The following is a 21,030-nucleotide window of genomic DNA, read 5'->3' as shown; positions in this document are numbered from 1 at the left end:
CCCATCAGCCAGCAGAGCTCCCCTGCCGTGGTCAGCACGAGGCCAAGGGGCTCCTGAGGCCCTTTCTGGAGGGCTCCCCAAATTAGATCAAGGCACCCCCTGAATGAGCTCTCCCATGGCGGGAGTAGGGCGTAGGAAGGATAAATGGGAACAGGAAACCTCACCTATGTGACCCAGAGTCCTGGGCAGCCCCTGTGAGCTGGTCCTGTGAGGTGGTGAGTGCAGCACACACACAGACACTCACACACACAGACAGACACTCACACGCACACACACTCACACACACCCCACTCCAGTGCCACCCAGGCCCATGCGCCTGTGGTCCTCTCCCTCCACTTCCTCCCCCAACTTACTCCAGCTGGCTCAGGTCTTCACACCGGCTCAGCGACCAGCACAGGGGCTCCACGTGCTGCCGGCAGAGGCCACAGCCCGTGAACCTGCTGGAGGAGGGGCAACAAGCCGGGGATGGGCCCTTGAGCCACTCAGACCCGCTCTGCCCCGGCTGGTCTTGGGTGTGGCCTCCGAGCTCCCGTAGGGCCTCACCCAAGCTTGGATTTTCTAGAAATACCCAGCATCCACCACTCCCCGCCTCGGCCCACAGTGGATCCCACCTGGCACCCACATTCTCTCTCTGAGGAGGTGGTTCTCAAACTGCGGTCCCCGACCAGCCACACCAGCATCCCTTGGGAACGTGGTGAGATGCAAATTCTGGGAACCCAGCCCTGACCCCCTGAGTCAGCAACTCTGGGGGCAAGTCTCTCTGGGTGACTCTGATTCAAGCTCAAGGTGGAGCCCTACAGCTAGCTCTTGGGGTCACTTTAACGGCAGACATGGAGGGTGGGGTCGGGGAGGACAACGACAATGTCTGCTCTTGCACAGGGTTAGCGATGCTGGAATTAAACGTAATAGTCAGTCTGTCTTGGAAAGGCCGAAATTAAGACTACGCAATAAGGTAAATGAAGGGCCTATGACCAGCAGCAGCTAAAAAAAAAAAAAAGAATCTTAAAATCAGATAGTACCTAATATCAATATCTCAAATGTTTTTTTTTAACTTTTTAATTTTTTTCCTTTTTCTCCCCAAAGCCTCCCGGTACATAGTTGTGTATTCTTAGTTGTGCGTCCTTCTAGTTGTGGCATGTGGGATGCCGCCTCAGTGTGGCTTGATGAGCAGTGCCATGTCTGCGCCCAGGATTCGAACCAACGAAACCCTGGGCCGCCTGCAGCAGAGTGCGCAAACTTAACCACTAGGTCACGGGGCCAGCCCCAATGTCTCAAATTTTGATTGCTGTTCCTCTCCTTTATGATTTTTCCATGTTCTTAAATTCCCAATTATACGATTATTTACTCCCTATTTTAACTCAGCTCATTCTTTTTATTTGATGCAATTATTGTAAACGGAAACTCTGTATTACTCAAATGGAAAACTGGCAACACTTGCCACAAACAGACCATAAACATAAGAATACTCGAAATGAGAGCAAAACATCACCGTTACATTTGAGCCAGATATTGACACCTGCTGAGGGCTCTCTCTGTATTACAAAGGGAGCTTGGTGGATGGTAGAGAGGTGTTAAAAGGGTGTTAATGCCTAGCTGAGCCTTCCTCCTCCTCAGACAGAGAATTGAAAAGGAATAATGACCCCACCAAGGGATTCAGTGAGCTTGAAGCCGAAACTATCTGCCCAGCCTCCTGAAACCCATCCCACGCTGGTCCACGCCCCGCAGTTTGGAACCCGCTGACTTAGAAACTACCCCGGCATTCTAGGAGCCGGGCTCGTGGGGGCCCAGGACAGAAGTCAGAGAGCCACAGCTCACGGCTGCCTGCTTTTGCACGGTTTGCGAGCTAAGAATGATTTTTCCATTTTCAAACGGTTGAGGAAAAAAATCCAAACAAGAATAATATTTCATGACACATAAACAATATTTGAACTTCAAGTCTCAGGGGTCCACAGTTTTCCTGGCACGCAGGCACACGCCTGGGTTATGTATTGTCTGTGCTGCTTTGGGGCCACAAAGGCAAGGTTGAGGAGCTGCGACAGAGACCGGATAGGCTGCAAAACCCAAAGTATTTACAATCTAACCCTTTACAGAAAAAGTTTGTCCGCCCCGGGCTAGAAGCACCCTCGGACTGCCCGGGTTCGAGTCCCGGCTGCCCCCTTACTGCTATGTGACCACCACTGAGGCTTGTGGGGGGAATAAGCACAAGGCCCTTAGAGTGGCGCCTTGAAGATGTTCAGCAAATATCAGCTATTCTATTTATCGTTGTTTCACAGCTGAGGAGGCTGAGGCCCAGAGAAGGGTCTGGTCCGAGGTCTCTTGGTGAGCCAGTGCATCAAATAGTTACCAGAAAGGTCATCTCTGCATCCAGAGGTTGCCCTCCTGCCCGTTCTCCTGCCTCCGGCGCAGTATCTCCTCCCTCCCATCTGGGCAACCAGAGCACTGGTCCAGGAGTCAGCAGGGGAGGGACAGCTGCATCAGTGAATGCCCGATGCTTTACATACTGTCTCATGTAATCCTTGCAAACGCCCTGCAATGTGGTGTCTCCCTCTACAGCTGCGAAAGCGGAGGATAGGGCACCAGGCTCTTGCAAAGCTGGGATCTAAAGCCTTGTGGGCAGGTCGTGAAGGCCTTGTCCTCAGACCAGGCCCCTGAGTTCTGGTCTAGTCTGATGTGTACTCCTCACTTACCCTTGACAAAGCCAGGCCCTCTCTGACTTCTGCCTCCTCATGTTGGAGGAAACAAGCCTCCTGTGGGGTCCCTGCAGGGGAATGCTCTGCGCAGGCAGTCTAAGCTGCTCGGGCCATCCAGGAACCCGGTCTATGGGACCCCAAAACCCCCTGGCTGCCAGGGCCTGGTTCCGGGGGACTTACCCACAGCATCCGCCCTCCTGCTCCTCGCTAGACCTGAAGTGCAGGGTCGTGTGACACAGGGACCTGGAGCAGACATCACCTGGGTCAGCACCCTTGGCTGCAGCCTCAGGATGCCCCCAGGGCGCAGGCACCCCTCTTCCAGAAGCCAAGCCTCTGACTTGGATCCTACTGCCTCCACCCCACCCCCTCACACCCACAACCCTCCAAGACCAGGCCTGGTTGTCCCAGGGCAATGCTCACTGGAGATCCACCTTCTGAACCCGTGGGCATAAGCTGAAGATGTCTGCCAGCATGAGGGGGCTCCTTGGGGACAGTGCTGTCTGGCTCAGCCTGACAAAGAAAGGAGCGGGGCCCTATGTCAGCAAGTGAGAGCCAAGCAAGATCAGCAGGCAAGGAACCAGGACAGACTGGAGGAGAAGGAACAGCGGAACAGGAGGCTGTGGGAGGCTGGGGCCAGCAAGGCCATAAGGAAGAAGTCAGGGGCTCAAGAGGGACAAACAGGGCCTTGGGGTCAAGAAGACTTGGGTTTGAGCCCTAGTTCTGCTTACTGGCTGCGTGTCCTTGGACAAGTCACTTAACCTCTCTGAGCCTCAGTTCCCTTATCTGGAAAACAGGACTACTCGTGGTGTACCTTCCTCTAGGGTGAGGGTTGAACCCTATCAAGCTTTTGCACTGCCTAGCGCGATACCCATGCTTGTTGTTATGGTTACTATGGTTTCTGCCCTCAGGCAGGGACTTAACAGGCCAGTCCCTTTGTCTCCCGCTCTAGCAGGAGCAGGAGGCTTCAGGCTCTCAGAGCAGAGTGTCTCAGGCTCAGCGCTATGGAGACCGGGGCTGGACAGGTCGCTGTGTTGGCGGCTGTCCTGTTGGAAGTTCAGCCGCATCCCAGACCTCTACTCATTAAACGCCATTAGCAGCACTACTGCTCCCCGTCCCACACCCGCTTCTGTCAGGACAACCCACAACGTCTCCACTGCCGAACGCCCCGGGGGGCAAAATCCCCCGGCTGTCAACTACTGCCTTAGAGAAAGGGGGATGGGGCATCCGTGGCAACTCCATTTCCCTCACCCCATAAACCTGCCGTCAGCTTGTCTTGTCAGTTCCACTCCCAAGAGCCACCCTGAATCCACCCACTTCCACCCCACGCCCACGGCTTCCCAGCCCCTCATCTCTTCCCTTCCTGCACAGCCTCCTCCCTGCTCTCCTTCCACTTCTGTCCCCCAATCCTTCTCTACCCAGCAGCCACACTGAGCTTTTGAGAACACAGATCGTTTCTCTGCCTCTCAAGTTCCCTTGGATGAAATCCCAAACTCCTCCTCATGGCTACCAGGCCCTGTGTGACCCGCCCCAGGTCCCTGTCTCCTCCTCTCCCTGTCAGCCACTATGCTCTGGCCACATTGGCCTTCTGGCTGTTCCTTAAGCCCACCAAACTCAGTCATGCCTCAGGGCCTCACATATGCCGTTCCCTCTGCTTGGAATGCTGTTCCCTGCTCTCCACAAGGCTGGGTCCCTTTCTTCCTGCACATTGCACCCCAGTGTCCCTCCTCAGAGGTGCTCTCTGACCACCCCCCCCATTGTCTGAATCACCTCCCCAGTCACTCTTTACCACATCACCTGGAAAAAGACCTTATTCCTACCTGAATTCATCTTTTTTGCTTTCACTTTGCTTCTTGTTCAGCTTCTTCCACAAGGTAAACGCCAACAAGACAAGGACCTAGTTGGTTTTTTTTAAATTTCTTTTTCCTCTCTGCTGTGTCTCCAGCACCTTGCACAGTGCCTGGCCCACCACAGTGCACAGCACTAGGGCCTGATTAATATAAAGTGTAAGCCCTAGGGACGGTCAGGCTGGCCGCCTCATTCCAGACACAGATGAGGAATTGAGGGCTGGTGCTGTGTGACTCCAGCATAGAGAAGTCCCTCTCTGGTCTAAGTTTCCCACTTGTTCATTTTAACTCGCCACCTTCTACGTCCAAAGGACCCCTTTCAGACCCATTCTCTCCCGGTGGTGTGGGTCCATGGTGGGTGCTGTGGGTGGGCCTGTGCTCTCCTGCACTTGCCCACCTCTAGGACGTCACACATCGCCTCCCACCCTCCCGGATAGGATACAGGGATGGGCGAGCCCCGGATGCGATGGGAGCCGTCTCAGGCAACCCCGAGCCTCAGGACCTACAGTGCCGTTATTAACGGGGCGGTTCAATTTCCTGTCATATTTTCCCATCCCAGCTGCCTCTGCTTTAGCCCCCGCTGGAAGAACATTTCCAGTAAATCCTTTTTAAATTCTAACCAGTCGGAGCTGAAATTAGAAAATAAGAGTTTTAAATACTTTGGGGATGCTGCTTAAATTCCCCTTCTGCGGAGTTAGACGGTGACCTTTAAAAGATGGTGAGTGACATGTACACGACCTACATCTGTGAAGTCCCCTTCTAGGAGCAGGTGACCTTTCTCTGGGCGGGGAGAAGCATGACAGCCCATTTGTCACAGGCCCTCACTTCTTCAAGGTGGTTTTAGAACAACTGTCTTGCCAAGTCTCAACCCTGGGGGAGGAGTTGGGGAAATTAATTCCATTTGTCAGAGGAGGAAACTGAGGCCCAGAGAGATCAAACAACCCCCCACCCCAAGGTTGATATGGTATCAGGGAAGCGCTGGAAACAGACTTGAGCTCGCAGTTGCGCCAGATACAATGACCAGCGAGCTCTAGAGAAGGGGGCGGGGTGGAAGGGGCCCTGGGGAGACCAGCCTTACCGAAGCCGGCTGAGCTGGGGCAGCTGGGGCAAGCGGTGCAGCAGGGTCTCCAGGCTCTGGTCGCTCAGGCCCTTGCAGGACAATCTGCAAAACAAAGCATCTGAATGAGGTGCGGAAGCCTCGGGAGAGCTCGGAGGGCGGCCTCACGGCCAGAGTCTTCTAGAGACGCGTCCTAAGCCAGGGTTGCCCAAAACATTCCCTCTGAGAGCTGGGTCCTTGAGTCGTCAGTGAGGCGGGAGGAAGAGGAAGGTCACAGAAGCTCGGAACATGCTGGGCTAAGCCAAATTAAATAGTTTTCTCTGTGAAGGACTTCTCAGAGCCTTTAATATGCCGCTGTGCCTTGTGAATTTCCAAGGGGCTCTTGTAGACTTTTTTCCCCAAATGTCACGGACTAGCAGGATTATTATTTTAAGGGCCATGAAGATTGGCGCTCTGCAAACATACTTGTTAAGAAAAGAGTGCCGCTGAACCCGCAGTCTTGAATATAGTGGTGGAGACAGAGGCAGCAGGTCAGACAAGGAGAGATACAGGCGAGCTCGGGTCTCTGACTGCCCGTCAAAATCAGACTAACCAGCTGATCACTTGTCCAGATAACTCATCAGAACCCAGTCCACCTAGGAGACACTCCAGGCAGCCCTCCTTCTGTGTCTGCTCTGGCTGCAGGACGAGACCACCAGCATCTCTAAGTGCCCTGGGATTTACATGGCCTCCCCCTGGAGTCCCACTTTCCCCAGAGGTGTTGGGCTGTATTTTCCTTCTGCCCCTTTTTCCCTTTGTCCCTGTTCCTTCGTCCCCTGCAGGCTGTCCTTTCCCCTCACTGGGGCCTCCAGGAGCCCGACCCCCCTCCAGTGCATTGTTCCCTGGTTGGGGGGACCACCGTGGAGGGGCAGCCTGAGGTTCTGGAGCTGGAAGCCTCACCGCTGAACCACCGCCAGGGCTCAGGCTGCAGACTCGGCTCCACCTGCTCCGGCTCAGGCATGGGCCTGGGGCTCTGAGCACAGACGGAGCAGCGGCCTTCGCTGAGGGGCAGTCCGTCCACATACCTCCCTGCACGGTTTCCCACTGGACCCCAACTACACAGTGCTGTGACCTCTGGTTGGGTTAATGTGGGGCTTACACACTTTTCTTTTAAGCAACAGAACCTTTACCCACCTCACCATCCCACGTGGAACACCGAAATGTACACAGGCCAAGTGGGCCTGCGGCGGTGGAATCTGGGGAGGGGGCTGGAGCCCTGCCACCTTCGCTGGCCTACCCCGCAGAACCCCAGGACCCAGAACCCCAAGGATAACAATCTTCCTGCACGTGGTCCCTGCACTCTACAGTTGGCAAAGTGTCTTCACACTTATGATCCCATTTCCTCCAACTGCAGCGGAGGGAGGGGGCCCTTAGACCCCCATCAGTGCTCGGACCACCCAGCACGGCCCGCGGGTGGTTTACATCAAGCCTCTCACTGCAGCCGGTGAGCCTCAGCAAGTCCCGGGTGTCCTTCTGTCCCCGTCCCCAGGACCTGGTATACAGTAGGTGCTTAATAGTTAAATAATGGAAGAGCTTTTTGCAGCATTGGCTGCAGTGCTACAGAAAACCCTGGGAGCAGCCTGCTATCCATCTAGACTTTAGGTGGGCGGGGTTTAACAACTTGTGGCACATCCAAACCACGGAGGGTTAGCATGAAAAGGCAGGAATGCGCAAACATTGTGCAAGAAACACATCAGCGACAATCCAGGACAACTGCACATCCAATGGGATACTTGATGATTTTAACATATCATAAAATAATGTTCATATTTTAGGTCTGATAATGGTTTTGTGGTTATGTTAAAAAATAAAAGAGTACTTATCTTTTAGCTGTGCATACTGAAATATCCATAGATGAAATTATACGGTGTCTGGGAATTCCTTCAAAATAATGTGCGTGTGTGTGTGTGTGTGTGCGCGTGTGTGCGTGTGTTGGGGCCATGAGGTGACGCCTATTGAGGTGGGGCCAGGGGAACTCAGAGTCCACGACACTATTCTCTCTGCTTTTATATATGCTTGGAAGTCTCCGTCTGAAAGCGTTTTGAAATTAAAAAGTAACTTTACAGTGGGGAAGTCGGACGAACACTTCCTCGGCCAGGTGATCAAGGTCAACGTCAACAGTGATGTTGCGTCCACTGCATGGACCCCTGAGATGAGATGCGTGGGGCTCTTGACCTCTGTGGTGTCTTTCCCCAAACCCATCACCCAGGTTGACCATGAGGAAAACATCAGACAAACCCAAAGTGAGGGACGTTTTACAAAATATCTGTCCGGTACTCCTCAAAACTGTCAAGGTCACGAGCAACAAAGATGGAGAAAGTGCCACAGACCAGAGGAGGCTAAGGGACCTGAAGACTGAACGCAATGTGCGGTCCTGGATGGGATTCCAGACCAGAGAAAGGGCTTTAGGAGAAAAACTGGTGAAATCTGAATAGAGCCTGCAGCGCAGTTAATAGTCACAGGGCAAGGTCGGTTTCTTACTTGTGACAAATGTACCACGATAGTAAGTGATACTAACAACCAGGGCAACCAGGCGAGGGAACTTTCTGGACTGGCTTTGCAACTTTTCTGTAAGTCCAGTCTGAAACTAACCCAATGTAAATGGTTTATTAAAAAAATTCATTGGCTCCACCTGTCTTGATATTCCGGAAAAGCTGCGAGGCACTGCCGGCAGTCAAAAGCTTGCCGCGCAGCTCTCAGGTGGTAAGATGCTGTCTGCGAACAGCGTCAAAACCCTGCCCTCCGCGTCCACAGGTGTTTGAACTGAGAGAGGCAGGGCGGACACACGCCAGGCGATCAACCTGCATAAGCCTGTTGCGAGGGCCAGGGGGGATTTGAGACGGGAGCCGGAAAGCAAGAAAAAGATGCAGCCAGTGGGGAAACACATAGGGCATGATGTGAAGTGAAATCGTGGACTGCAGCCCGGCTGTGCCTGCGAAGAGGCAAGAACGGAATCTCCAAACGGACAGGGAGCAGAGGGCCACGAGGCCGGACGACAGCACTGGTTGGATGAGGCGAAGGGGCTGTTTCGGGGAGGCGGGTTTGTCTTGGGTTTCTTCATTTTAAGGTAATTACTGTCATACGACGACGATGAAAGGAAAGGCTGACTGTCCACTTTGCAGATGACAAAGCTGAGGCCCAGTGAATTACAGCCATTTGCCCAAGTCACCCAGCCTGCAGGTGGCTGAGCCAGGACTCCTGGTTCAAGTCCAGGGTGGTCACTGACCCAGGTGTCCCGGGTGGGTGAGCTGGTACCTGGAGCGGGGGCTGGCCTGAGGAGGGGCCTTCAGAAGTGATAGGCTCCAGCCAAGGAGGCAGACCCTGGGGGGTGCCAGGGTGCGGCTCCCGGATGGAGGGGGCAGACCGGGGCCCCCAGGCACCCTGAGTGGAACGGATGAGGACGGTGAAGACCTGGGCCCTCACAGCTGCTCTCAGTGGGAGGAGGGAGGCGCCTGAAGCTGAGGCAATTCCAGGCAACCAGCCTTCTACCAATAGGTCAGGGAACTCCCATAGGGTAGGGCTACGGGGTCTGGCGGGAGGGACCAGGAAGGACACCCCCAGCCCAGGTCACTGGGCGGCTGCCCACATTGTGCACTCCGGGGCCGTGTCCCCATTACTTACGTGACTTCCAGAGGCCCCGGGCACTTCTCTAGAGTGTCACAGAGGCAGGTGAGGCTCAGGGGCTCCAGCTGACACTCACTGAGGCTGAAAAGGGACAGTGGGCGAGGCGGGGGTCAGCAAATGCTCAGGGCCCCTGTACAGACCCTGGGGCTCGCCCCTTCTAACAGCCTGCTCCCCAAGGGGCATCCTCTCACCCCAAGACTTCCCTACAGCCCCCATTCCTACCGCTCTGACGGTGACAACAAAGGCCCCCTCAGGGCCCAGCCAACCTTGTCCAGCCCCTAAGTGCTCCGCACCGCCCCTGCCTGAGTCTGGGCCCATCGCCACTCACCTGGACCACTGTAGCGCCCTCTGGGGTTCCCCTCTCCATCCTGCAATCCTTCTCCACCCTGCCGGGTCTTATCTGTTTACCTGCAAATCTGACCAGCCCTCTCCTGTGCTGAGAACCCTCTGAGGCTCCCCATTATCCTTAGGCCTTCCAGAGCCTCACTCGCCTCCTCTCTGTGTATGCGCTCCGGCCACACTAAAATGCAGCCGGGAGCCAAGCTTTGCCCCTTGGCCCCCCTCAACTGTCGCAACCCTGTTCAGGCCCCAGCTTAGGTGTTTCTCTTCTTAAGGGAGGAAACCGAGGCCTGGAGACAAGGGGAGCCCAGCTGGGGTCTCACAGCCCCTCAGGGCAGAGCTGGGAAGTCTTCAGAGAAAACAACATGGAGTCTCTCCTCTAAGGAGAATGCTGGGCCCCTGTCACCAGCCCTCACACTTGTCCCTCTTTCCTTTCCCTTCTCTCAAATTCTTTCCCTCTGTCCCAATCCCCAGCCCTAATCCCCAGGCTCTCCTTACTCCCTGACCCCTCACCCCCACTGTGGTTACCCCCAACCAAGAAGTGGGTGAGACAATACCAGAAGCTCCTGGGGACGCAGCGCTGACCGGAGCCCAAGAACTCGGCTCCAGCTGGCAACTCCGGCACAGATCCGGCAGCCGACAGGTCCCTGGAGTGGGGAAACCATTTGACAGGAAGGGTCAAATCCTCCACGTGGAAGACGACTCATTCGTGAGGGCTGGAAGGGGCCCTGGGGACAATCAAGTCCCTCACTGTACAGATGGGGAAACCGAGGCCCAGGGAAGGGGGACCAGAGCGAGAACGCCAGCAGTTTACACCTGTCCCAGTGGCCAGCACCTGACCGGGTCAGGGGGAGCCAGGACAGAGCCCTTCCTCTCCCTGACCGCCTCCCTGGGCCTCCAGTCTTTTGGCTTCAAGAACCCAGAAGCAGAGACCCCAGCCTGGGAAGCAAGACCACGCTGGGCGTGGGCCGCCCCTGGCTTCACACAGCCCAGCTGGTGTGGCAACGCTTTCCCCAACACGTTAGCTGGGGACCGCTCTGCCCGGCTGGCTGCACACGAGGCCGCCCTTGTGCTTGCCAGGCTCCCAGGGGAGACCAGGGGGCCGGGCCCGCTAGAGGGCAGCGGGGCACGCCTGCGGAAAGTAACTATTGTTCATTGTTTACTGCAAAGATGGGGAAACTTTCAGAGCGCCAACGGTTTCTGGCTTCTCAAATGTGACACTCAAAATGTGTGTGAAACACCGGTGACTCATGTGAACTCACAAGTCTGCAAAAGTCCCCGAGAGGCAGAAACTCAACTGCTCCCCTCTCCCTCCCATGCGGCGGCAGCCTGCTGGCACCTGTCCTGCTGTGGCATCACCTCTGGGCCCCTCCCACCTGCACCGCCTTTTACCAAAGGAGATGGCAGGCAGCTGAGGACGGCACGTTTATGCGGTGGGTTACAGAAGTGGTGGTTAATTCCAATGTGCCAGGCCTGGGCGGGTCATTCTAGGGCTGACAGTGGTCAGCAGGGGCCTGGGGGGCAGGGGCACCTGTAGGAAATGGGGACCCCGCCCCACCCTGGGAGCTGTTCCTTCTCACCTGCCTCTTCCGGCTCCTCCCAGGACGATGCGTTGGCTCTCACCCCTGCAGGCAGAGAGGAGGCAGCAGAGTGAGAAAGGATGAAGGCAAGACAGCAAGAGAGCAGCCCGGCCCGTCAGGGAGGCCTGGAGGCGCCCGCTCTCTCAGCAGATGGGACAATAAATATATGAAGCAACAACTACGTTTACTAAGGCACCTACAAAGCACACCGCAGACGCGATCTCCTTTGATTCTCACAATAAAGCTGTGAGGGAAGGAAATGTTCTTATCCCCATTTTACAGATGAGAAAATTGAGGTCTGGAGAGGCTCAGGGACCTGCTCAAAGCTGCACGGCAGCTACGTGGGTGGCCTGGACTGAACCGGGTCTGTCTGCTGTCGCACCTCCTGCTCTTGGCAGGGGAAGGGGAGGAAAGGGCAGGCCTCGCCTGAAGCCGCACACGATCTGCAGGGCACGGCCCGGGGCTGGGGGGCTGGGCGCCTTCCCCTCTTTGTTCTCATCAGCTCCAGAGACCCCGCAGTGAAGGCTGGTCCCTGAGCACTCAGTGACCAACAGGGAGCTCCCCGATTTCTTCAAAGCTCCCCAGGACAATCCAGAGAGTGAGTAAGGGAGAGCCGATGGACTGTGTCCCATGGTGAATTTGGAGAAATGCGAGTGTCCTTGGGGCTATATTCATTCATTTGTCTGTTCATTCATTCGTTCAGCAGACACCCACCACGTGCTCACGAGACCCCATATCACACAAGGCTCTGAGGATGCTACAAGGTGAATGCGGCAGACGAGGGCACTCACGTGATGTCCAGGTGGAGAACCCACTGCACAGTAGAGAAGCACAGGGCCAAGCTGAACCCAGCGTCCGGGGATAAGCCGTTCTCACTGAGGCTGGAGAACCACAGGAGTGACGCTGACGGAGGTCACCAAGACTCAAAAACACCCTCTTGGTGGTCAGAGCACAGGGCAGGGGAGGGCCATCCCTGAGTCCAGATGATGGGACTCAGGCGGTCAGAGTGTCTCTTCTAACCCCTCATGGTAAAGACAAGGAAATTGAGGCCCAGAGAGCGGCAGGGTCTTGCCCAAGGTTACGAGATGCTGGGGACAGAGCTGAGACCAGAACTCAGTGGTTCCCTCCCAGAGCAAATCTGGGGAGTGCTTTGGGGCCACGGTTGTGCCTCAGTTTCCCCTCGATAAAGGAGAGGTGGTACCCAGTGAAAAATGAAAATACAGGGCCTCTTGTTCAAAAAGCAGGAACAGACGTTTTTCTCTCTTTCGTGGTCTTTATGTGCCATTTAGGGTCCCGCCCTCGGGCACGTGAATACTGGTGGGTGAACACAGACTCCCCCAGGCCCTGGTCACACCCAGCCTTCACAGCGTTAAGCAGGTCACACGGGAATCTGCCCGAAGGCTCTAATCTGCATACAATTTGCCTGCAGCCCTGAGCTCTTCCTCCCCACCCAGGGCAGCTCTGAACCGGAGAGGCCACCTGCTCTCCTTCCTGGCATCTATCCCAGTAAAAGACTGTCTGAGCTGGAAGGGCCCTCAGGACACCGCACTCTTTCCAAGGTTGCAGCCCAAATCACACGCCACTCCCTCTATAGTTTGTGTGTTAACTGACTGGGAACCAGGGGCTCAGAGAGGTGATGTAACTTGCCGAAGGTCACACAGGGAAACTAGCACCTCCCCAGCACCAGCATCCTCCCCAGGGCTCCTCTCACTTTGGCTCATAAGACGGGAGAGGAGGAGGGGGGTTGTGGGAGCCAAGAACACAGGGGCCTTTTGGGGCCCAGGAACTCTGGTCTGCTGCAGGCAAAGTCTGGGGTTCCTGTACTCCTTCCAGGGGCCTCCCCTCTTGGCCCTGAGCACCCTGCTCGGGTGTCCTATCTAAGTACACGCCCTCCCTGCCCACCGGCCTGTGCCCCCTGGAACAGCCCCTCCTTGCACCCGGGGCCAGAAGGGCTGCCAGCCGCTGGTTAATCTGTCAATGTGTCCCAGCCATGCCTGCCCCACCCCAGGCGACCTGGCCTCCCAGAGACAGAGTGGAGAAGTGAGACCCGCAACCTGAAGCTGGATCACTGAGTCACAGAGGCCAGTCTCTATTTTAATGAGAATCACAGTATCAACTACGCTTTCCTGAGCACTGACTGCGTTTCAGGGGCTGGACCAGGCGACTGACACGTATTTTCTGATTTAATCTTCACGATAACCCCAGGAGGGAGTGAATGGGACACAGACCCCCTTCCCCCACACCCCCTCATCCTGACCAGGGCAAGCTCAGAGACTGCCCAGCGGCTACTCACTTCAAGGACTGCAGAGGGCCCAGCCCTGGGAGCAGCTGAGCCAGCTGGGCTGCACCTTCGTCCCCCAGAGCATTGCTTGATAAGCTGGGAGGGGCAAGGGGAGAGCGGGTTAGTGGGGGTCGGGGGCCAGACAGGAGCTTGTCTCTCCACCCTGGTCACTCAGTCACTCAGCTTCTCCTGAAACTGGGACAAGGCTCTGGGCTGCACTGGGTCAGCAGGGGTCTCCCCCAGGGTTCCCATCCCGAGGTTCCTGACCCCTGGGGGGTCAGGGATGGGCTTCAGAGGGTGTGCAATGTGGCGGGACCGGTATTTTAGGGGGAGGAGACACAAGCTTGACCAGCTTCCCTAAGGGGCTCCTGACTGCAGAGAAAGAACTGCTGATGGTTATCTTAAAGAACAAAACACAGCCCCACACGCCGACACACACTAACCGATGGCCCCCACCCCCGCCCACCTTCCCCGACTCACTCGAGGTGGCCCAGGTGGTGGCTTCCTTCCAGCGCCTTGCAGAGCAGCTCGAGGTGCTTGGCTTGTAAGCCACAGTGCGCCAGCCTGCGGAGGGCAGAACCGCAGCCCTGCAGCGCCCGCCCCGCTGAAGAGGCGAGACACACAGGCCGAGGAGGAGGCTGCAGGAGAGGGGCCGGGATGCATGGCGCACCCAGACAGAGGGACAGAGGGGGACCGACACACACCGCACGCATAAGATGTCACCCAGGCAGGGAAGAGCCAGAGACAAGCAGAGACCCAGAGAGAGAGGGAGACCAAGACGGAGAGACACAGAGACAGGAGAGAGGTTGAGACAGTGTCACAGGAGGACAGACAGACAAGGAGGGACACAGAAGAGGGAGGCCAGGAGGGTATCGATGGGAGCCCTGGGGGGGCTGAGTTAAGCCCCCAGGCCGAGGCCTGAGGCCCCAGGATCAGGACAGAAGGGGCTGCACGCCTCCCATTCTCTCCGTCCAGAATTCCTACCACCCATCAGCCGCTGGAGGTAGGGGGGCTAAAGGAAGTGGGGGACCCTGGGCCAGGGAAGGTGATCGAAGGGGCTGCCTCATGAGCACTGTCTGGGACGGGCCGGGCATGGGAGGTGGGAGGCAGGAAAGCCAGGCCAACTCCTGGATACAGCAGGTGGTGTCCTCTGGGGAGCCCCTTGTCCAGGGGCTGGGGGCCAGGCTCTTTGCGGGGGAAGAGAAGAGGCTGGAACCACAGCCGAGGCCTGCAGCCATCACTGTACCTGATCCTTTGGGAGCGCAGGGGCAGCTCAGAGGGCGTCTGGGGCACGTGGCTGTCAGGAAACACAGCCCTGGAGGGACACACAGCACGGCCAGGCTGGGCAGATGCCTTGTCCATTGTCTCAAAGTCCATCCTCAGCCTCCCCTCCCAGCACTCCATCTCTATATGAGGCCTGGAGACAGCCAGACCCTGGTTCTGGCTTCTCGGCTCCCTGGCCGTGTGACCTGGGACAGATCACTTAAGCTTTCACTGGGAGGGTGTATGTGAATTGCCTTCATGTGGTGCTTGGTGCACAGTGAGTGCTCAATTAACCCTGGCTGTTACTCATTCATCTCGTCATCATAACCGTCAGTGCCTTCAGAGATGTCAGCCTCAGCTCCAAGCAAGCTTTCAACAGCTCAGACCCCACAGAAGAGGTTTTAGGCGGACACTGAGGAGCAGAGCTGAGTCTGCCCATGTGCTGGCCTGGGGCAATCTGGGAAGGAACCCTGGAGGAGGCAGACACACTTTAAAGGGTCCTTGTGCCAAAGGGAGGCAGAAGTTCTGACCAAAATCAGAACTACAGGCCAGATGCTCCTCTGGGTGTAGGTGGAAGGACCTCAATCTCTGAGTGGGGGAGGGCCCCACTCCCGCCCCAGGGTGCCGTCTGCATCCTGTATCCCAGGGCTCTCTGCAGGCCCCACTTGGGAAACGGGGAGGCATTTTGTCCTTCGACTCTCCCCTTTAGGGCTGCGTCCCCTGCCAAGCCTGCTGGCTCCAGGCACCTTCGTGAATCTGGCAAGGGCCCCTGGCAGCTGAGTGGCACTGTCCAGCTGTGGAGGTCGGGCTGGGGGTGGCCCTGGCCGAGGGCGGGCAGGGGATAGTGTTGGGGCCCTACCTCCTCTGCATCCCCGCCTGCTCCTCTGGCTCTGGGGCAAAGGTGAGGACCACGGTTTTGTGCAGCAGGCTGCGGAGAGAAGAGAGGAGGGTTATGGGATCCCTGTTGCTCCATGTCATTTTTCGCCTGGCCTGGCGGCACCTCTAAGGTGCCACCCCCCCGCCTCTAGCTGCAGCCACTTCCTCCACCTCGACCCTGACTTCTTCTGAGCTTCTGGGGCCTGAAGTCTGTTTACCACAGAAATTTCGCAAACTTCTCAGCCTCATTTCCTGGCAAGTCTTTGAAAGAAGACTTCTGTTCTGCCTTCCCTCCGGTTGGGGCCTCAGGCTGAAACTCTCCTCCCTCTGCCCATTGGTGTTCCTTCTGCGCTCGGGCACCTGCGGCCGGGGGGACTCACCCCAATGGGGCGAGGTCACTACCAGCTGGGGACAGACGTTGGGAATCCACGACAGGCTGTGACTTACAGCCGGGCCTCCCTACCCTCAGCTTTGCAAACTGAACGTTATATGTATATTCCTCATGACAAAAGTCACACTTCTTCCCTGTGGCAAACTTAGAAAATATAGTAAAGTAAGAAGAAAATAAAGAAAAATCACCCACGCACCACATATCCACTGCCACTGATAACATTTTGGAGTGGGTCCTTCAAGGCTCTAGGGTTTTTTATTAATCGAAGTTAATGTTCTTTCTTTTTTTTTTCCCTTAAAAAAATGGGATTAAAATTACAGATTCTCTTTTCAAAATTAGTTTTTCACGGGACAGATGAGGCAAACGTGACAAAAGGCTGATAATTACTGGTGGGAACTAGGGTGTTCATTTCACCATTCTCCCTATTGCTGAGTATGATTGAAAAGCTTTATTATAAAAATGATGAGTTAAAATTTCTAGGTTTACTTAATAAGCCACAGCCACCCCTCCACACTAAAGCTGCAGCTGTGTCACTGTTCCATCGAGTTCTCTTGGGAGGCAACTTGGTTTATTTAGCTAATATTGTATTAAACATTTAAGTTATTTGCATTTTTGCCTCTTGTAATCAATGCTGCGGTGAACATCCCTGCAGCTAACCGTGTTTGCACAATCACACTAACTGTGTTTGCACAATCACAGTGATTTCTTTAGTATAAAGTCCTAGAAGGGAATGGAGCGCCATTTGGAATGCCCAGGACCCTTGACTGAATCACTATATGCAGCGAACCAAGGCCTCCGACCCACCTCGTGGGTGAACCCGATCTCCCTTTCCTCCTTCCAGGGGGTTTAGAGCAGGGACCACCCTGCTCGGCTGAGCGCCCCTCTAGGGGGGGACTGTGTTGACATTAATTAGCATCTGACCTCAGCTCCCTAGACTGAATACTGGGACTTAGAGACACAAGCTTGGGCTCTGTCTTAGGTGGGGCTCCCCCGAAGCAGAGCCCGAGCCTGTGAGTGGAGTGGGGTCACGTGTCACTTGGTCACTTGTGCACGTGATGTATGGAGGAGTGCTCTCAGGAGACACCAGTGAGGGACTCAGGGGAGCAGAACAGAGCAGGTCTTCAGCCTGATCCCACAGGAAGCTCTGGAGAGTGAATGGCACCAAAAGTTTGTCCCACCTGGAGCAAGGGGGCCGGAGAGCTATACCTGTGCCTCGCTCACTGGCCACTCCTGGCCGGGGGGATAGGGAGGGGTGTCCTCTCCAGGCATCCCTGGCTCCTACCATCCCAGGGCAGAAGTATAAGCTGTGAGCGGCCAGCACGCACAGCATGTAGGGACAGGCACCCCAGATGTACAGGGGGTCTGGGCAGGGCACCAGCAGCTCTTCTCCAGGTCCCGAAGGCCTGGGGCCAGAAAGGAGTCCGAGGACTTTGAGAGACTGATGGGAGAGCCCGTGAGCTCCAGGCTGGAGGCGGGAGTGGGGGGTGCTGGTCCACAGAGAGTTCCCACCTGATGTGCAGCTCTGCCAGGGTCCGGCACGTGCTCGCTGCACCCAGCACGCGGTACAGCCCGGCCACAGAGAGCCCATTGTCGCTGAGGCTGTGGAGAGCACGAGGGAGACAGCCGTCAACAGGCAGCTGAAGCCCAGACAGCTCCAGCCCCTGCCCCTGGCCCAGTAGCTTGCTGGCTGTCACTCTTGGGAGGCCCTGGGTCCTTAATCCTCAAAGGATCTGGCCCATGTGGATGAGCCGAGACGCACGACCCCCTCCCCTACTCAGAGAACAAAGTTCTCCAGCTGGAGCGATGGGAACTGACGATTCACTGTTTTTGCCTCTCTGAGCCTCAGTTTCCTAGTAAGTAAAATAATCACATTTTAATCCCGTTTTACAAATGGGGAAACTGAGGCCCAGAGACATGAAATTACTTTCCCAGGGTCACAAAGTGACTAAGTGACAGAGCCAGGATTTAAATCCGAAACACTGTTACCCAACCTCACTGCTCCCCCACCCCAACCCACACTTGATGCTCAGACCCTAACTCACCCCTAAAACCCCAGCCCCACCCACGCCATGCAACATCGCAACACACCCAACAGCCTTTCTCTCTTTCCATCCCACCACCCCGACAACCCACCCCTTCCCCCAGCACTGTACCCCCACCCTAACACACCGCTTCCCACCCCAAAATCCCAACCCAACACCCCAGCACCCGTCCACACAATACCCTGATGCTTTTCCAATGCAGCTCCCCACTGCACCCCACCCAGGGCTGTTGTGAGGACAAACTGGGACACTAGCTATTGAGGTACAGTGGACACATTCTACACACGCAAGGAGTTTTCACACTTGGAGCTAAGTGACTCATGCCAGAGGCGGAAGCAGGGCATGGTCGAACCACTCCAATTTTGCTGGAACTGGGATGGCCGGTAGAGCAGCACCATTTCTGGTGACCGTGGGCATGGGGACCAGGGGTGGCAGGGACCAGCTGGGGCTCCAGGACCCTCCCCGCTACCCGATAGTGGGGTGGGCAACTCACTCCAGCTTCCTGGTGATGTGGAGCTGGGGCGCGGCCTCTGCCATCAGTCTGCAGCCTTCATCTTCCAGCTGGTTCCCTGAGAGGCTGAGAGAGAGGCCCAATGCCCCGTGCTGCTAGGGTGGGCCCCCTCAACCTCGGCACTCACGCGGTCCCCCACCGCCCCCAGTCAAAGCATCAATCCAATAGATGAACCTTAGTAATAACAGCAAACACTGAAAGACGGCATCCTACACGCCTGGCGCTGTCCTAGGCGCCTCTACACTTACTGGATATTTAATCCTCATGAGAACTCTACTTCCTACAGTTGTTATGGTACTATTATCAGTTGTTAGGCACTATTGTTATCCTCATCTTACTGATGAGCCAACTGAGGTAGAGTGGTTAGACCACTTGCTCAAAGGAGGACCTGGGACTTGAACCCAGGCAGCCTGACTTCAAGGCCCCCACTTTCAACTGTTTCTTTATGCTGTAACATACATAATCGCTTCCTGTGATAAACTCCATGATTATAGGGGCATCTGATCTGGTCTGGGGGTCAGGGAAGTCTTCCTTGATGTTGGCGCTACTTGCTGCAAACACTAGGAGTTCAATAGGTAAGGGGTATGAAAGAGAAGGGGGAAGAGTGTTCCTGACAGTAGGAATAGCACATTCAAAGGCCCTGTGGCATAGCACATTTGAGAACCCGAAAGGGTCTAGCATGTCTGGATCAAAGATTGAGTGGGAGGACGGGGTCAGATGGGGCTCTGCGGTTAGGGGTGGGGCTCTGGATCACACAGGATTTTAGGATTTGGGCTTTATCTTGAGCAGTGGGAAGGAGTGAAGGAGGCAGGCAGCAGTGAAATGCATTTCACTCTCTGCCAGGTGGAGGTGGCCAGGGTGGAAGCAGGGGACCCAGTGAGGAGGCAGATGGGATCATTCAAGTGAGAGATGTAAATGGTCTGGACTAGGGAGTTGAAATGAAAAGAGGATGGAGAAAAGAGGATGGTTTTGAGAGTGATGTAGCAGGCTAGTTGACTCAGGATGGACTGGCTATTGGGGGAGGTCGAGGGAGCTGAGAAGTGTCTGGGCTACGTAACCAGGTGGGTGACAGGGCCTTACTTCAGGTGAGAGCACTGGGGGAGGGGCAGGCTCAGTGGTGGCAAGTAGGTGGAAGCACGAGTTTGGTAAAACCACCTTCTAATCCTGTCTTGGTTCTCCCAATGGCACAAGGTCAAGGCTCAAGTTTTGGTCACCAACGCAGGCCTCACCCCATCCATCTCACCCTGGGGTGGGTCATTCATCTTACAACACATTATGGCACTCCATCACTCCACCTTCGTACCCATTTGATTTCCTGGAATGGTCCTGGCAGGGGTCCCCTCCTGGTGACATGGCAGGACCTCCACCAATCCCCAAGCCCTCCTCTCAAAGACCCCGCCCAGGAGCTGGGCATCATGGGAATTTCTCCAGCCCCAAAATAGGTCTTCTCACTCTATTCTGGGAGGAAGACAGAGGGTGAGGGGACCCCGAGGGCTGTGGTTTGGAAGACAGACCTGGCTGTGGTGGGATTTCTGCTTTGCAGATCTCAAGGAGAGTGATTATGAGGCTGAGGCTGGGAGTCAGACTGTCTGAGCTTGAACCCTGGCCTGGACTCTTCCTAGCTGTGTGACATTGAGCAAACTTGCCTTTCTGTGGCTTAATTTATACATGATAAGATGTATGTAAAGGCACCTGGCACAGGGCAAGTGTTAAACAGTGGTGGCTGTTACAATGATCTAATTCCCCCAAATTCTTAATGAGGCAGCATGTCCTTGCTATACTGCCCTCCTCTCCTGTCTCCTGCCCCAGCGCTTTCCACAATACTCACTCCACTTCGTCCAGGTGGGGGCCTTTCCGGAGCTGGGCTAAGAGCATCTCCACCTCATGGACCCCAAGCTGACACTCCTGTAGCCTGGGGTGGGGGTGGAGACAGAGGGGTTCAGGGCAAGAAGCTACACCATGCCTCCTCGAGCTCCGAATGCCACCACCAGGTGTGGGAGCTGGGGAGCCAGGAGGCCGACACACCAGGAATCCAATCCTAGCCCCACTTCTCAGTAGCTGAGCGATCTTGGGGATGGCACTTAACCCACCTGAGACTCAATTTGCTCCTCTGTCAAATGGGAATAACAATGTGTATTCTGCAGGGCTTTCAAAAGAATTACAATGAGGTAATGGATTATAATAGACCACAGTGCCCAGCATACAGCAAAGGTCCATTAAATTGTAGCTATTATTGTTGTCGTTATGACAGATGCTCCTTGTTTGGGCCAGGATGGGTTACTCATGTGCTTTCCTTGCTCCATGTCTGCTTTTCCCTTTATCCTCCCCAACCGTGCTATGCCTTCCCTGGGAAGGGACCCTCCCCCCATATCACATCCCTCCCCTTAAGGTAATGGATCCCACTGAGGTACCTGAGTGTCAGGCTTCTGCTCTGAGCCTCTTTCCTTGAGCTGGCACTTTCCTGTAGGTCTGGGGCTCTGGTAAGAACAAATC

At 55.6% G+C, this 21,030-nt stretch overlaps 1 protein-coding gene across 9 annotated transcripts in view; it reads right to left on the bottom strand.

Moving 5' to 3' along the window:
* NLRC5 (NLR family CARD domain containing 5) overlaps positions 1 to 21,030 on the bottom strand; it is an 85,112-nt gene that overhangs the window by 22,087 nt on the left and 41,995 nt on the right. For 7 of the 9 annotated variants that reach the window (XR_011498940.1, XR_011498941.1, XR_011498942.1 and 4 more), the window contains 16 exons: positions 20,949 to 21,014; positions 20,366 to 20,449; positions 18,520 to 18,603; positions 17,494 to 17,583; positions 15,577 to 15,645; positions 14,701 to 14,769; positions 13,935 to 14,018; positions 13,467 to 13,550; positions 11,965 to 12,054; positions 11,174 to 11,218; positions 10,151 to 10,240; positions 9,252 to 9,335; positions 5,613 to 5,696; positions 3,111 to 3,200; positions 2,871 to 2,933; positions 354 to 440 (listed from right to left, as the gene is read on the bottom strand). Coding sequence is in view for 6 of the 9 variants with exons in the window: in XM_014827280.3 (XP_014682766.3) it covers positions 354 to 440; positions 2,871 to 2,933; positions 3,111 to 3,200; positions 5,613 to 5,696; positions 9,252 to 9,335; positions 10,151 to 10,240; positions 11,174 to 11,218; positions 11,965 to 12,054; positions 13,467 to 13,550; positions 13,935 to 14,018; positions 14,701 to 14,769; positions 15,577 to 15,645; positions 17,494 to 17,583; positions 18,520 to 18,603; positions 20,366 to 20,449; positions 20,949 to 21,014 (1,263 nt within the window). In the remaining 3 variants the exon portion in view is untranslated. The remainder of the gene's footprint in view (positions 1 to 353; positions 441 to 2,870; positions 2,934 to 3,110; positions 3,201 to 5,612; positions 5,697 to 9,251; positions 9,336 to 10,150; positions 10,241 to 11,173; positions 11,219 to 11,964; positions 12,055 to 13,466; positions 13,551 to 13,934; positions 14,019 to 14,700; positions 14,770 to 15,576; positions 15,646 to 17,493; positions 17,584 to 18,519; positions 18,604 to 20,365; positions 20,450 to 20,948; positions 21,015 to 21,030) is intronic. The other 2 variants (XM_044760794.2, XM_070500226.1) reach the window with 2 other exon arrangements.

The sequence above is a fragment of the Equus asinus genome, chromosome 28 (assembly GCF_041296235.1).
Source record: "Equus asinus isolate D_3611 breed Donkey chromosome 28, EquAss-T2T_v2, whole genome shotgun sequence".
Lineage (NCBI taxonomy): Eukaryota > Metazoa > Chordata > Mammalia > Perissodactyla > Equidae > Equus > Equus asinus.
Note: the sequence above shows the minus strand (reverse complement) of the source record. Positions and strands in the feature narration are given on the sequence as shown.